At 41.9% G+C, this 16,094-nt stretch overlaps 1 protein-coding gene across 9 annotated transcripts in view; it reads left to right on the top strand.

Annotated features, from left to right (window-relative positions):
• Positions 1 to 16,094, top strand: part of CALD1 (caldesmon 1) — a 174,790-nt gene that overhangs the window by 147,224 nt on the left and 11,472 nt on the right. For 6 of the 9 annotated variants that reach the window (XM_041398496.1, XM_041398495.1, XM_041398501.1 and 3 more), the window contains 5 exons: positions 337 to 1,246; positions 1,860 to 1,934; positions 6,468 to 6,595; positions 10,980 to 11,229; positions 12,958 to 13,098. In XM_041398496.1, coding sequence (XP_041254430.1) covers positions 337 to 1,246; positions 1,860 to 1,934; positions 6,468 to 6,595; positions 10,980 to 11,229; positions 12,958 to 13,098 — 1,504 coding nt within the window. The remainder of the gene's footprint in view (positions 1 to 336; positions 1,247 to 1,859; positions 1,935 to 6,467; positions 6,596 to 10,979; positions 11,230 to 12,957; positions 13,099 to 16,094) is intronic. The other 3 variants (XM_041398502.1, XM_041398503.1, XM_041398500.1) reach the window with 2 other exon arrangements.

Raw genomic sequence — 16,094 nt, forward strand, 5'->3', positions numbered from 1 at the left:
GTCTGTCCAGAGCTGCCTTCCTATCTGTCCATCATTTGTTTAGTTTCACATGAATAATAATATAAATACTATACCCAGATTTCCAGTGGCCATAACACAACTGATAGAAAAAAGCAAAATTGTGATGGCAAGTGCTAAGAGGTACTGAGCACAAGAAGCAATTTATTTATGAAGAGTGGATATAGACAGCAAAACAGCAGCTAAATTTTCAAGTCTGTAACCTGTTGTGTTTTCCAGCCGTGGAATGATGATACAAGCTTTTTTCCTAGGAAGAGTGAAGTGCACATGTTGTTAGAAAGAATTTTTTTAAAATGCAAACCTGTCTCTTTTACACAGTGTGGCAGGAGAGGAAAGCAAGCGCTCCACAGATGATGAAGCTGCACTGTTGGAGAGGCTGGCAAGGCGGGAGGAGAGACGCCAGAAACGTCTGCAGGAAGCCCTGGAACGCCAAAAGGAACTTGACCCCACGATCACAGATGGGAGCTTGTCAGTGCCCAGCAGGAGAGAAGTAAACAATGTGGAAGAAAATGAGACCACGGGCAAAGAGGAAAAGGCTGAGACGCGCCGAGGACGCTATGAGACTGAGGAGACAGAAACAGTTACCAAATCCTACCAAAGGAACAACTGGAGGCAAGATGGGGAAGAAGAGGGGAAAAAAGAAGAAAAAGACAAGGAGGAGGCCCAGGAGGAGAAACCAAAGGAGCTCCCCATAGAGGAAAATCAGGTAGATGTGACAGCAGAAAAATCCACTGATAAAGAAGAGGCAGTAACTGTAAATGCAGAGGAACACAAAGCAGAGAATGATGCAAATGCTGTGCCAGAAGGGACACAAAGTGTAACTGATGCTGTAGATAAAGAGAAGCTTAGGGATGAGGAAAAGGCTGAGGAAGAAAGGAAGGAAGCAGAAGAAAGGGAGAGGTTAAAAGCAGAGGAAGAAAAGAGGGCAGCTGAGGAGAGGGCTAAGGCAGAAGAGGAGAGGAGGGCAGCTGAGGAAAGAGAGAGGGCTAAAGCAGAAGAGGAGAGGAGGGCAGCTGAGGAAAAACAGAAAGCAGAGGAGGAAAAGAGGGCAGCTGAGGAGAGGGCGAAGGCAGAAGAGGAAAAGAGGGCAGCTGAGGAAAAGGCTAAGCTAGAAGCAGAGAAATTAAAGGAAAAACAAAAGATGGAAGAACAGAAAATAGAAGATATACAGGTAAAAGAGAAGAAAGTAGAAGACGAAAAACCTCAAGCAGCTGTCATAAAAAAACAGGTACAGTAAACATTTTGCACCAAAATAAGACACCTGTGGTTTGTGTGAAATGTAATGCAACAACAGATTGAATTGGAATTTCCTCACAGATCTAGTCCTGTACTGAAGTTACTAACACTTGTGCAATTTCCAAAAAGAAATCCCTCCTGCTTACCAATAATTCAGTGCACAACAGGCCTGACCCCACTCCATCGTTCAAAGAAAACCTTGCATGTTCAGACCTCTGCATGTGCTTTTGCTGCCTTTTTCCCCCTCAGCTGCTATAAAAACTGGCCTAATGCAGTAACACATGAGGTGGAGGCAGGCACATCTTGGCAGCAAATATTATGAGCACCTGTTGAAGTGTGTGAGGAATGCTGTGTGCTAAATGCAATCACAAGAAAGGGCTCTGTACTGGGACACGTGAGCATGATGCCATGCCAGGGAGAAAGGCCAAAAGGGGGGGATTTGGGAGGATTTGGGCAGGGTGGAAGGGGCACAGCTTCACACAGAGGTGGAGTTGTGGCTGCACACTGGATTGGTGCGTGAACACAGCGTGGAGAAACAAAAAATGCAAGCAGGTGCGATGTTTTTGTCTTAAAAAATAAATTATTGAAAACCCAAAAAACCAAAGGAGGAAGAAAAGGAGGAAGCTAAAAAGGAAAAGCTGCCAGAAGAGAAGCTCCAAGCTACCTCCATACAAGATCAGGTAACTCATAAACCACTGATTTAGATGTGATAGGGAAACTGGAGGTATGAAAACAAATAAGGCACCTATAAGTGAATGTTGATTCTTCAGCAAAGTACTTAAGCTTGTGCTCCACTTCAAGAATATGGGTAACCCTGCTGAAATAAATAGGGATGAAGCTCCTTAAGTGCTTAAAATTAAGCAAATTCTTAAGTAGTTTGTTCTTTTGGGGCTTTAGGACCAATTCCTGTTTGTCTTAAAACAAATATTTCAGGAAACTCAGTTCAGTCAACAACACAAGTAATGGTTTTCCCTCTGGGGATGAATTTTTGAGGACAGTATCAACTAATCATCCTTCTCTGGTTTCCTCTCACTTTACTGTGAACTTTTTCCCTATGAACAAAACCTACTCTAATAATAATAATCATCATCATGATCATCATCCTTATCATGATAATTAATAATAATCATCATAATGATAATAATAATCTAGGCCCTTTGGCCAGCAGACTGCCTTAACTAATAATTCCCCTGCAAGCTGCAACACCCCATGATGTAAACTGTGCATACCCAAGATTCTCCTTTTGTTTTAAAGAGAAAATCCACCAAAATTACTGCATTGCATTTCCACTGTAAACACAGGAGCTGGTGCCATGGTGTTTTACTGTATGGTAAGTAAAGAAGATTTGGGGACCATTTACTCTTCAGGGTGCAGCTGGACACAGGGTGCCACACTCGGTGCTGTGCAGGGGTTTTGGTTCAATGCTGCAGCTCACAAAACAGACCCTGATTCTCATTAGGGGAGACTGCTCAGAGATGGTCAGAGCCTTGGAAATTTGGACTCACTTGGGTTCAGGCAGGTCTGTGTGGTTTAAAGGGAGCCACAGCACAGAATTCTGCCTGCCTGGTGGACTGGGACCATTGAGGGTTGTGGAGGGTCCATTCCAGGGTCCTTAGTTAGCAGATGAGCTTGGAACATGCTTAGCTCACCCTCAGAGAGCAGTGAGGAAACAGCTGCACAAAAAAAAAAAAAAAAAAAAGAGGGATGGATTATATGAAGAAGGAATAACCAATTTCCACTATTCACTTTTGCATGCAGTCTTTGAATACTGCAAGTCAATGTAAAGAGGAGTCTGTAGCTGGCCACAAACTTTGATTTGTGGGAACTTGAGACACAGTTGTGCTGCTTGTTATGTAGAGCTCGGCCAGCTCTCCCTGGAGCTCTCATCATGCTTTTAAACCCTACCCACTGGGCTAGATTATTCCAGGAAATTGGCAAGACTTATAAAAGTTACTTGTGATTTTAGTGTTTCCATCTTTGGATGCTGAAGCTGAGACAACTTAATAGAATCCCACTTCTAGTGCAATGCTGAATACTCATCCTGAGCATTCAAAATGTCTTGAAAACCTCAGTTGTTGCTTCTTTACTTGTGAACAAAAATTGATGATCAGGCAAGATCAGGTTCCCATCTCAGCTTCTTCCCCCCCTTTCCAGGACATACAAATTCAGTGAGGTCTCTCCTTCTGAGTGTGCATGCAGCTCAGAGGATGCCAGCGTTCCATGAACAAGACCCTGGGGGAACAGAATGTATCTATATAATCAGGTTTTGCTTTTGCTTTGGACCTCAGAGTTCAGGTTTTGATTAATTTGGCAAGAAAAAAAAATTGTCTCTTTTTCTGAACTCCTGCACAGTTTTTCGTTCTTAAAAGTGACCTGAGAAGTTCATATGACCAAGTTTTCTCATGATGTGAGACTCCTGGTATTTCCTGCTTCCAGTTTGGCTAGACATGATGCAGCATTGCTTTTCTCATGGTGTTTGGGGGTGGCAGTTGACTCTACAGGGGACCCCAGACCCAGATGCCCACGGTTTTTAACTCCCCAAATAACTGAGCCCAAGTAAGGAATTAGATCTGCCAGATGGGCCCCAGCCTCAGTAATTGGTTTGCTTCAGTCTGGAGGTGTTCAAACTCAAGATTCAGAAATCTCAGCTCTCAAATAATAGCATAAAAATCAAACAGAAAACAGGCAGTACGGAAAGAGATACAAATATAAATACATAATGCTGGAAATTTGTTAACCATGCCTTTGGTCATGTTCTAGCTTGATATGAAGATTTGTGAGATTTATCATATGTGAGAACATGTGAGCTATTTCATTTCAGGTAATATCACCTGCCTGCTCCAAGTGGAGTCCTTTTTGAATTCAGCAGAAGCTGAATTAGTCTGTAATTTAAGGAAGCAGTCAGACAAGGCAAAGAACTTATTTTGTTGCCTGCCTTTGGAATGAGATTGATTAGCAAAGAAGCAGAAACTTTTCTTTCTCTGCTTTGGTATAAAAATTAGCAGGAGAAGGATTGAGCCCAAAAGATGTGAAATGTTTCTGTAATATCTTGTTTTACCATCTTTTTGAATGAAGAGGCCAAGCTGTGTTAATGGTTTTCTCAAACACAGACACATTATCATAAATCATACTGGCTTCTGAAATGCTATTTCCTAACCTGTTAATTTTTAAATGATATTGTTTTAATATTAGTTTTCTCGGTGATTTCAATTAAGATGTAAGAGATACAACCCTCCCCAGTGGACCTGAATCCATAAGGCAGCTGGAAGTGTTGGCTTTTTAAATAAGACTTAGGAAGGTCTTGATGAAAATCTCAGCTAAGGAAATCTTATGCTCTCAAAACCCCAGGACAGACATCCTGGCACAAGAAATCTTGCACCAATCAACACAGCCTGTTTCAGCATCACCCTGACTGGGGCTGAAGGGTTGGGAGATTGCTGCTGTGAACATGATCACCAATTTGATTTGGGAAAACCCAGAAGATGATGCTGTCTGATGGCATTCAGCAGGATAAATGAACAGCCCTGCTGGTTCCAGCCCAGCAGGACCATTCCTTGAGGCCCTCTCTTGCAGCATCATGGCCAAAGAATGCAGGGCCATGGAAGCTGAGCTCCCCTCTTGTCCCTCAGGGAGCTGCTGCCAGGCCTTGTTGGCAGGAGAGGGTGGGAAAGTCTGCTCTCAGAGCAGAGACAAATGCCTCTGTGGTTGTGCCCAACTTCCCACAGCAGCAGCAAATTTGCTGAAATGGTTTAAGCATCCTGTGCTCACTTCTAATGTGTGCCACCATGGTGGCACCCATTGCTCAGTTTCTCTGAGCAGCAAACTGCCCTCAGGTGAAGTCAGGCTCTGACTCTGGGGCTTCACTCTGTACCAGCCTTAGGAGGATCTTGGCTTTGAACTCTGAACTCATCCTTTGTAGGTCAAGATTTTGCTTCTCCAGGAGCTGAGATGGATGGGTGTTCTTCCTCTTTGATGAGGAAGAACAGAAATTTCTTTTGATTTGGGCTGTGAAGCTGTGTTCTACTTTTTCATTTCAGGGTGCATCCTAAGACACCTTTAAGAGCAGCTGTGTTGCAGACAGGACAGTTACAGAAGTTCTTTATCTTTCTAGTTAGCAAATGGGATTGCAACAGGCTTCCAAAGTGTTTATTTTCTAAAGGTCTCCATTTGAATTCTACACAGAAGGTATTTTTTGCTTGCCAGCTAGAACCTTCCTTCAGCACAGAGCTGGGGAAAGCAAATAAATACTTTGGAGGTAAACGTTTCATCTGCTGCTGTTGAAAGTTTGTTTTGGCTGGTAGTCTTAACTAACAGAGAATATTTCTACCTGAGGAAGCATAACTTAAATCAGTTTCTCCTTTTACCAGCATCTAGCCATGACTCAGCAGGCTGGGGTCAGGCCATTTGTGGTATTGATAAATATTTCAATCTCATAACTCTGAAGAAATACTGGAAAATGAAATTTATGCACAAAATATTCTTGATTACTATTAAGAATCATAAGACATAACTTCTTAAGGATAAAGGGAATTTTTACTCGTGTTTTCCAGAGCATTTCATTCTTCACAGGTTTAAATATTCATGTCTGATAATTCTACCCATGAGCAACTCCAGGAAGGACTGTCCTTTTTGTCAAAGTTTTGCTCTGATATCAAAATGATTTTGTGTTTTGGCCATTATTCTTGCAGTATTGAAGTATCCCTCTGCTGTGACACTGAAAAGAGCATAAACTTTGTCAAACAAGCTTGGCATTTGTTGGAGGTTATGTGTTATTTTTATTGCACCAATGCCCTAAACCTGGTACCAAAAATGTGCTGGCAAGTCCCAGAGAGTTTGCAACCCACAAGCTTAAGAAGCAAGAGGGGAATGGTGCTGCAATGGGAGGAAGAGTTGGGGGTGCAGTTGCAGAGTGGAGCACTGTGGTGGCATAGTCCCACGGCCACAGACAACTTTCACAGAAGACTGATAACATTATTTTCAAGATGCTTTGATGTGGAATTCAGGTCAGGACAGCAAAGTGCCAGTTGATCACAGTTTAGAGCTTTGCAGGCCACTTCTGCCCTACAACACAAAGCAGTTTGAAGACACTTCCCAATCTTGCCAAGGAATTTGTATTTCTCAGCTGTTATTTAGAATGCCTCATTCTGACTTTTTTTTTTTTCCTTTGGTGTGTCTTGTGTTTTGTTCTGTGATTTGTGCTGTGTTCTGAGCAGGTAAAAGATGACAAAGAAGAAATGAAAGGTGCCTGGGATCGTAAGAAGGGCGTTCCCGAACAAAAGGCGCAGAACGGAGAACGTGAGCCCCCTGCCTCCAAACTTAAACCCACTGAGAATGCTTTTGGGTGAGTACCAAGTGAGAGCTGGGCTACAGCAGATCAGGGGCCATCTCTGGCTCTCTGCTTGTGGCAGATGAGTGGATGATGGTTGATGGCACCATCAACCACTGGGTTGTGGCTTTGCAGTTTCTGAGCTGTCCCCACTCTGCTGCAGGAGCAACACGAAATCCTGAAAGCAGCTGGAAATGGACTTGCTCCCCCAGGAGAGACAAGAGGCTTGGTTTTGCTCCTCTGGAACTTTGCTTCCTTACTAATTTCTAATATCTACACAGAGGCCAATAGTGACAAAACCCTAGATTTTGTGTTCTCTAATTTTTTAGCCCGATCTCAACTTTTACTGTAGTAACCTATTTCCAATTACCCACCTATCTTTAATTAGCAGACTAAAGCACAGTCCAGTTGGTAACTCTAGAAAGAGCTGCTCTCTTGATTTCAAAGCAAACATTGAAATTAATGCCTTCTGTAGCAAAGTGTTTTTCCAGTTAGGTAAAAACCTCTCCTAGCCAAAATAAATTTTTTCCCCCCTTCCTTTTTATAATCTGTGTCACAGTTTGATTTTGATTTTTCTTTTAAAGGAAATATTTGGCTTGTGGTTCTGTTGGGAAATTCAAAGAAGGTAACAATTTTCAAGGTAACAGCTTTAGTGATAATTTAATTTAAAAGGATCCTGCCTGCTAAAAGCATGGGATACATGAAATAGAAATTAAGTTCTTCCTTTCACAGGAAACTAGGAATGAGTAGGTTAGAAATGAAAATTCTTCTCCTTCTGCATCTCTCTTCCATTTTTATGATGACACAGGCAAAGGAAAGGTTAAGCTCTCCAGGCACTTTGAGAAATCTGAGCATGGCAGATGGGATTTGCTATTGTATCTTAGCATTCCCCTCATGATTCTGCCGGGAAAAACAAACTTTCTCAAAATAAGATGCAGTTCAAAAGACCCTGGAGACACCCTGAACTAAGGCCAAAAGACAGACAGTGATGGAGATGGAACAGCAGGAAATTGGCCTTGCTCAAAACTTGGGTCACATCATCAATAACGAGAATGATTTTCTAAAAATATTTTTGATGTGTTTTCATTTCTTTGCTTCCTGTGGGAGACAAGCATTAGTGGCAAAATGTAGATTTGAGTTTCCACTCCTTTTTTTTTCTACTTCTATTTTTCTTCTTGTTTCATAACATTGTGAAGAAGCCTACTCAACAACCTTTTATCAGCTGAGTAGAAGATTTGGGTTGGTAACATCAGCAGAGGTGCCAGTGTTTGTTGGGTTGTTAGGTATGAATTTGGCTTATTTTCTAATGAACTGCCTCCACAGTGTTGGGCTCTGTCTGGAACTGCCCTTTGTTCTTTTTTTTTTTTTTAAATACACACATTAGATTCTATTTAGAAAGAATATAACTTGGCTAACTTTCAGTGGTGAGAACTGAGAACATAATAGGGTAGTGGAGGCTAAAGAAAAATGTTATCTCTCTTTTGGTCTACGTCAGTCAGTAAGAGAAACACAGAATAAAATCCCATTTTATGGCTTCCCCTTCCCATCTCCCCTCCCACCTGCCTTCCTCCCTATTCTCATACGGGATTGCAAAAGTCCTAAATATGATGTGACATGTTTTTTCACATTGTTCTGACGTTTTTGGCTCCCACAGGGCACTTCTCTCTTTTTCCTCCTTGTCTGAAATCTGGCAACCAGCTTCATTTCTTAACACCAAAGAGGTGCTCACAAAACTCTTTTTCCACCCAAACCCTCAATGCTAACTTCCCAATGTTGACAGCAGAGAACAGAGATTTCCCAGAATCTGTTGAAAACAGAGGAGTTGGATGTGGAGGAAAATAAGGATAATGACTGCCAGTGTATTGTTTGCTATTTTGGATTGTGCAGAACCAGCCAGGGCAGACCTATGAGCAACATAAGAGTAAAGCAAGTTCAAAACTTTAAATATCCTTCTTTTTAAGGAGGCCAAAGCAATCACCCAAGGTCTACAAGCAAGAATGTTCAGACTAGGTTCTGCCACTGGCTCAGTCAGCTGGAAGCTGTGTAGCTGCTGATTTCCTTGAGGCTGAGTGCACAGAGGGCCAACCTTCCTTCTGTGCTGATGGGGAACAGAGTGGCTCCTCCTCAGCAAAATCTTGGCAAACTTTCTTCATTCTCTTCATTCTGAAGGCCAAATGTTTGCCCTTGCCAGGGGAATAATTTTGTCTGTCTGAGGTGATTTCTTCCATCTTCCTTGGGCCCAAAGCTTGCAGGTCTTGGTGGGTTGGCAGCACAGATTTAGAGAACAAGAGGCAAAGGAAAAAAATATTGAGGTTCCTGAGTTTGTTTGCTGGAGGGGCTACAACCTTGCAATGAAACAGAAAAGCCTTAAGATAGCCAGGGATTTCTTTTGTCCTGTGCAGCACTAGGTGCATTGGACCTTTGGAAATTACATAGTGCCTTGTAGAGGCTTGTGGAATATTTTGGGTTCTCAGTACTTCTGCAAACTGAACCAGACGTATTCCAGGCTGGACACCCACTCAAAATCACACCTCAGGTATTGCTCTTCACCTTGTTTTTGAAAGGCTAAATGAAATTTCAAATTAAATTTCCAATGTATTCTCACAATACTTGGTCAATTGTATATGTGTTTTTTATTTAAAAAAGCAGGAGCTCCTTACTGTAATTTGGCATCACCACCTGATCACTACCTTGTTTGTGGCCACTTAAATTAACTTGTCATATGTTTTTTTAGTGATACAATTCCTAAATCATGCATGCCATGCTAGAACTAAATTTCTTTCAATTTGGTAAGTTCATGTGGGGGCAGAGAACTCTGTGTTAGTAGATTTTATTACAATATTGAAATTGCATATAATTTAGCTCTGGTCCTACGTCCTCTTTTATGTGGCTGACTCCATCTGCATGAGACTTCTGTCTCAATGAAGAGCATCTTTGCAGGATTGCACCTGATTGACTGGATTGCAAATTTATATGGAGATTGTTTTTTATGTTGTCATCTCTCTAACAGTTACTGTTGGAATCTTTGATTTTTACTGTTTTGTGGCATTATGCTCTGCAACACTCTGGTTGCATTAATGAAGTCATTTGTATCCTTTTTTTTTTAGATGCCAACAATACAAAAAAGTTGTTTGCTTTTTTTTTTTTTTTAAATTCCATAAATACATTAATCTTCTGTCTTTTTGTCAATAGCACACTTAGAAATCTTAGGTATCTATCTCCTTGTCAGCAGAAATATTAAACACACTTAAGGAGCAGACATTTGTCTAAACACTGGTGTGGTAATTATTTAACAAGATGATGCTATCTGACTCTCTTGGAAGCATGCACTTCACCTATGCAAATTCTTTAGATTTGGGCGTTTTTTTGGGTTTTTTTTTTTTTGGCTTTCTTTCTTTCTTTCTGCCACATGTATTACAGTTGCTTGGAAAACTCCTGTTTTTCTCCCGTGGAAAGTTACCATTAATAATTTCCAGTTCCTTACTAAGAAATCATATTTTACCCAGAAAATGTAAGCAAAAGACCTGATGAACCTTTCTGTTCATACATGCTGGTGGAATTAGAGTGATGGGTGTTACAGCTGAGATAAGAATCTTTTTAGTTTTGGGGATTTTTGGAAACACTGTTGAAACTGGGAAACTCCCTCTCCTCTCTTATTTCCTCCTGTTTTCCCCAAGTCAAGTAAATTGTTCTATCCCCAAAGATGCTTGTCTTTTTCTAGAGTGTTTATAAAAATATTTGCCTTGGAAAGCAAAGGATTAGTGCAACCTTTATGACCCAGAACATAAAATAGGGGTGGCACAAGTCCTCAGGCACAGTGCATCTGGGAGAGACACCTTCCTGACTGGCAAGGATGGGAGAGGTGCTCCTTGTAATATCCCAGCCCAACAGCAGCTTGACTCACAGAAGGCTCAGGATGGAGGAAATTGTGCTTGAAAACACAAAGGAAAAAGGATATAGATCCTAGTTTTGGGGAAAGTGTGAGAAAACACTGGACTTGGCAGGAGGCTGAAAGCTTTCAGTACAAAAAGTACAAAAGTACTTTTGTACAGGTACACTATTCTAAGTGTATTTTCAGAGGAAAGCTGACATTTTAAAAATGTTGCTAGGCATCCAAGGTGCCGCTTTTTTTTATTTTTATGCCGCGTTTTGTGCCTTGTTAGGTAGAAGTTTGCTACTAAACCTGATACATGGAGCTCTATGCGTTTTTTCCCGTTTCTCCGTTTTCCCGATGGAAACATTTTGGGCCAGCCATAGCTTGCAAGGAACAAAAAGAAGGCAGCACCTTGCTGTGCTGCTGAGCACGAGGCAGCAGGTGGCTCTGGAAAAAAAGGAAAAATGGTGCCATGGGGCTCTGGAAAGCCCCATGGCACCATTTTCCCTTTCTTTGCCTCCCCAGGCGCTCGGGTGTCAAGGCGGCCGCGGAGGAGGCGAAGCCGGCGGCCGAGGCGCTGAAGAGGTTGGAGGATCAGCGGCGCCGCCGGGGCGAGAACGAGAGCGAGGAGCTGGAGAAGCTGAAGGAGAAGCAGCAGGAGGCGGCGGCGGAGCTGGACGAGCTGAAGAAAAGGCGGGAGGAGCGCCGGAAAATCCTGGAGGAAGAGGAGCAGAAGAAGAAGCAGGAGGAGGCTGAGAGAAAAATCAGAGAGGAGGTGAGTGTGAAGAATGGGGTGTTGCACTTGGGTTTATTCCATTTTTACTGTTTTACTTCCACTCTCCTCGCATTAGTCAACAGCTCTTTGTCTAGTGAAGACCTCAGGTAAAACAGCATCCAGGTGATGCAGTGCTGGATTTTTCCCCAGCCAGCCTCCAGCTCCATGCCAAGAGTGGGCTGATCCCAGAAAGCAGCACAGTCTGGGATACAGCTGTAGGGCTTTATCTCTGCAGCACAGGTTGATAATCCTCAAGAGCAGGAGCAAGGACAAGGGAGAGGATTTTAGTATGGTTTGCAAAAGGATTCATTCTATGGAAGGGTCAGGGACCAAAGACACAGAACAGAGATGTGTAGGGGTTTTCAAACGAGGGTGGTTCAAGGTGGGGGGGATAAATCAGCAGCTAATCTGAGATATTCTGGGGAGGGGTAAAGGGCAGGGTTCCCAAAAGCATCTTCCAATGAGGGAAGAGCCACATGGACCCCACATGGACATGGAGGAGGGGGTTGGGTCACATGGAATAATGGGAGGTCTTACTAAGGGGGATTGCAACCAGGGGGGTAGGAACAAGGTAGGATTGAAGAGGAACTCAGGGTAGGTTGAAAGTGGGGTGGGGGAGTATAATTTGGACCAAACCATTAACTTGGGCAATAATAGAACATACCATTAGGAGTAAAAACACACTGCATCATCCAGGGTATGAGAAAATGTTCTAATTCTAGCCTTAGGACAGACAGGGCTCTAAAATCTGTTTTCACAAGTCAGGATTTCCTCTGTGATAGTTGCAAATTTCTTATCTTCTTGTGGATTCAGAATCTTGGGGCAGTGCTATAGCCACAGAATTTTTTTTTTTTTTTTACATTATACAGATTGAATTACAAAGTGCATGTCAAAATTTATCTGCTGCAGATGGGCTGGAATGCTAATGTTATATATAGTTACAACGGGCTAGATCTCATTAGGGAGATATTCTTGTCTATTTAAATATTGAGTATCCAACACATCTGTTTTCTTGTACTTCCTCTGCCAAGGGACTCTGCAAATAGGATTTCCAAGTCTCTGGTGCATCATTTAGGAATCCTAGTTGTTTGGAAAACAAATGGTAAATGAATAATACTGATAGTATCTGGCAGCTGAAGGCCAATTCCTTTAATGTACTGAGCTCCTTGCAGCAGAACTCAGCAGATGCCAAGATTGCACCATACCTTGCTGGTCAGGCCCCAGTGACCAGTGCTCACACTGGTGCTGCTTTGAGGGCTTCTGGTTTGACTTGTAGCTCGTGAAGCAAAACTCACCTCTGGAGAGAGATCTGCAAGCGTTTAATCTTGGGTTTCTTGGCCACCTATTGATTCTTCCATGTTAAATATTAACCTTGGCACAATAAGTGTCAGAGTAGAGGGACAGAACAATACCAATGTGATACATGAGAATACAGAGAAACTGAGCTTGAGCCTTTTTTCTCTGTTTAAGTGGAACCCTAGGACAATAAATTTGATGGCTTTACTCTGAGGAGACACTAGAGCAGCACATATTAATTGTTTCCCTGGCATCCTTAACTCTGTTATGGATTGGCATTAACACCTTTATACATTTCAGGCAGATCACTGAACTATTTCAACTGGCATAAAAAACTGTTCTCAGAAAATCTGTAAATGTTTACAGGGCTGCACAGCCCTGTGTTGGTGATGTAGATTCTGAAAGAACGAATAAACATTGATATTTTTCAAGGAGGAAAAGAGGAGGATGAAGGAAGAAATCGAAAGAAGAAGGGCTGAAGCTGCTGAGAAACGCCAAAAGATGCCAGAAGATGGTGTGTCTGAAGACAAGAAGCCATTTAAATGTTTCAGTCCTAAAGGTTCATCTCTCAAGGTAACCTCCCCACTAGCATCTATACAGCACATAAAAAGTAGTGGGGTTTGTAGTCCAAACCAACAGTCCAACATCGAAACAATGTTGAAATACTTGTAATCAAACCCAGGAAAGTGCTTTGATAGACTTAGCCTGAAACCTCTAGCTGAAAGACTTCATTCCTTGGGATGACTGAAAATTAGAGTTCCATCCTAGAAATAGAAATAGACTGGCAGTTGTCTCTTCTTGAGGAAGAATCTCCAAAAAGGATCCTCACCTCCAAGAGAAAATTATTTTTGAAACTTAGAGCAGTAATAATGCGTTGTTTTAAATTTATTATAGGAATGCTTTGTGAACTGGAGTAGAATCACAGAATCATTTAGGTTGGAAAAGATCTCCTAAGAGCATTAAGTCACAAATGTTTTCTCACTCCTTCCACATCCACAGTTATTTTCTTGCTTGCCAGATTACTTTGTCCTTAAGCATATTCAGCCTAATCATCATTAATTGTGACTGACCTGTGTGGGAATTCTAGCTTATGTCTAATCCCCCTAAAAATAACATCTAGAAGTACTGGGCTGGATTTCATATTCTTACATAACAAAAATTACAAACCTCACCCTTGTATTGCTGCAGGATTTCTAAATGGTCTTCTGTGGCCTATTTTATATTAGAAGTGTGATAAATCAATTAAATTGTCTTTCAGCATGGAAGAGGAATCCTGGCCCCACTGAAATTATTGGGAGTGTTGTTTGAGAATTCAGTCCAGTTGCTTTCTCAGCTCAAGCTCAAACTGCAGATCTATAAATGTTTTCAAAGATCTTTTCCTTTTTTCATTTTGTGTCATTAATCATTTAAAAATCCAAAACATTTGTCAAAAAGGCTCTTAGTGGGAAATAGGAGAGAAAAGAACCAGGTAGGAGCTCATTAAACCATGCATTGGATCTCTATGAGATTAAAACTTTAACTGGTGAGTGAAAAATTGCATTTGGACAAAATTAGCTTTTTAGCTACGCTTTGATCCAATCTGGAGATTTGGGTCTGTTTTGGGTCCAGTTCTAGCAAATACTGAGTCCAAATGTTTTTGAACATTTGAAACAGAAATACTGGGAGAGAACGCACACAGTTGTAAACAAAGACTGCAAAACTTCATGACTTACTCCATTAGTGAAACCTGGTCTTGCCATTTTGGTTGCTAAAGATGATGTCTATAACAGACACTATAAATGTACAGCTTCTTCCCAGCCCTCCTGGGAGGGCTTCCTTTTCTTCTGTTTATTGAGATGCCTTTTATGACATACATTTGGAGCTGTAATTCACAGAAGGCTCAAAATGGAGGAAATTGTGCTTGAAAACAAAAAGTAAAAAGGATACAGATCCTAGTTTTGGGGAAAGTGTGAAAAAACACTGGACTTGGCAGGAGGCTGAAAGCTTTCAGATACCTTTTGTACTGATGCTACACTATTCTAAGTGTATTTTCAGAGGAAAGCTGACATTTTTAAAATGTTAGGATCCAAGGTACAATTTTTTTTTTATGCTGGGTTTTGTGTCTTGTTAGGTAGAAGTTGTTTGCTACAAACCCTGATATATGGAGCTCTGCACATTTTTTCCTCTTTCTCTGTTTCTCTCTCTGAGAAATTGGTGATACTCTAGAGATTCCAGCCCAGTGTCTCTGGGTGGCCAGTGTAGATGTGTAATGTTGTAGAAGTTCACACCCCAAACTGTTTCTTGGCTTTCTGTGGTCAAGAGTTGAGGGGAGAGTTTATTACTCTCAGTTTATTACCTTGATGTGAAACTTGATGTCAAAATCCAGTTATTGGAAGAGAGTCTGTTTTGTTACCTTTGATTTGGACTGACTTCCCAGGCTGGTCTCAGCTGGTTGGCATGCAGATTTCTGGCTGTCTGCTCTGCACTGCACAAGTTATCTTTTGATTTGTAAAGCATCTGGCACAGGTTTTCTCCCGTGATGGATGTCTCATCTCAGATCTGCCATGAGTCATGTGAGAATCCCAAATGCACAGTTGTGGGTGGGTGGTTGGAATTAATAGTGAAAAAAGGGAGGCTCAGTGTAAAAATAACATATGATACATGTGCACATTCTGACTTCTCCTGGGTTGCAATCTGGCAAAGCACCTTTTTTAGTCCTTCCCTGTCCTTCCTGATGTGATAAGCTTTTGGGAAGAAGAAGAAGTTCATAGAAGTGGCTAGTATGAGGAAAGTAGGGTGTGCTGTTTGCCAAGGGAACTGCAAGAGCAAAGGAAAGAAGGGAGCTTAACTGAGCAGCAGTGAGGCATATTGCTGTCCCATGGATGCTGCATCTGTCCATCAGGAAGCCATGGACTAGCTTGGCTTGCAGACTCAGAACTGAGAGACAAAGTTGTGCAGCTCCTCTTCACGTATGACACAGCTCATGGATGCCCAAATGTAAATGTGCATACATGAGCATGGACAAAAGATACAGATCTGCTTATATTTAGAAAAACCTGCCGTGGTTGTCTAGTCTGGCCTCTAAAAAAATCACAGTGTTGACAGCTCCTGTTGTTTTAAATAAAGTGTAAATACAGTGTTTCCCTCAAACCTAAGACAACACTTCAGCAGAGCTACCTCAGTGTGGAGTCCTCGCAGTGACAGCTCGAGGGTTGGTTCCTTCTGAGGGGACAGTGAAAAGAAAACATGCCAAGTAAATGCAGGCCAAGTTCATCCCTAGCTCAGGGACAGAAGCAGCTTGGATTTCTGAGGGTTGGGTGGACACCCTGTGGGCTGCAGGGGTACTAAACTTCTGTTCAACCTCTGTCCTGTATATTGCTATTTTTGTAAAATAAGGACAAAGCCTGGAACAAGCTCTGCTGCTCTCCCATCTGCTCTCTCATCTGTCCTTTCCCTAATTTAGTTAATGCAAAACATGATGCATTCAAAGAATGACATTTCCTGGAAAATCTTTGATCATTTTGCTTTTCAGACAAGTTCATTCCTCATATTTTCTTTGCAAAGGAAGGTTACTGAGTCCTTGTGTTCTA

This window comes from Onychostruthus taczanowskii, unplaced genomic scaffold, assembly GCF_017590055.1.
Source record: "Onychostruthus taczanowskii isolate IOZ18803 unplaced genomic scaffold, ASM1759005v1 scaffold15, whole genome shotgun sequence".
NCBI lineage: Eukaryota > Metazoa > Chordata > Aves > Passeriformes > Passeridae > Onychostruthus > Onychostruthus taczanowskii.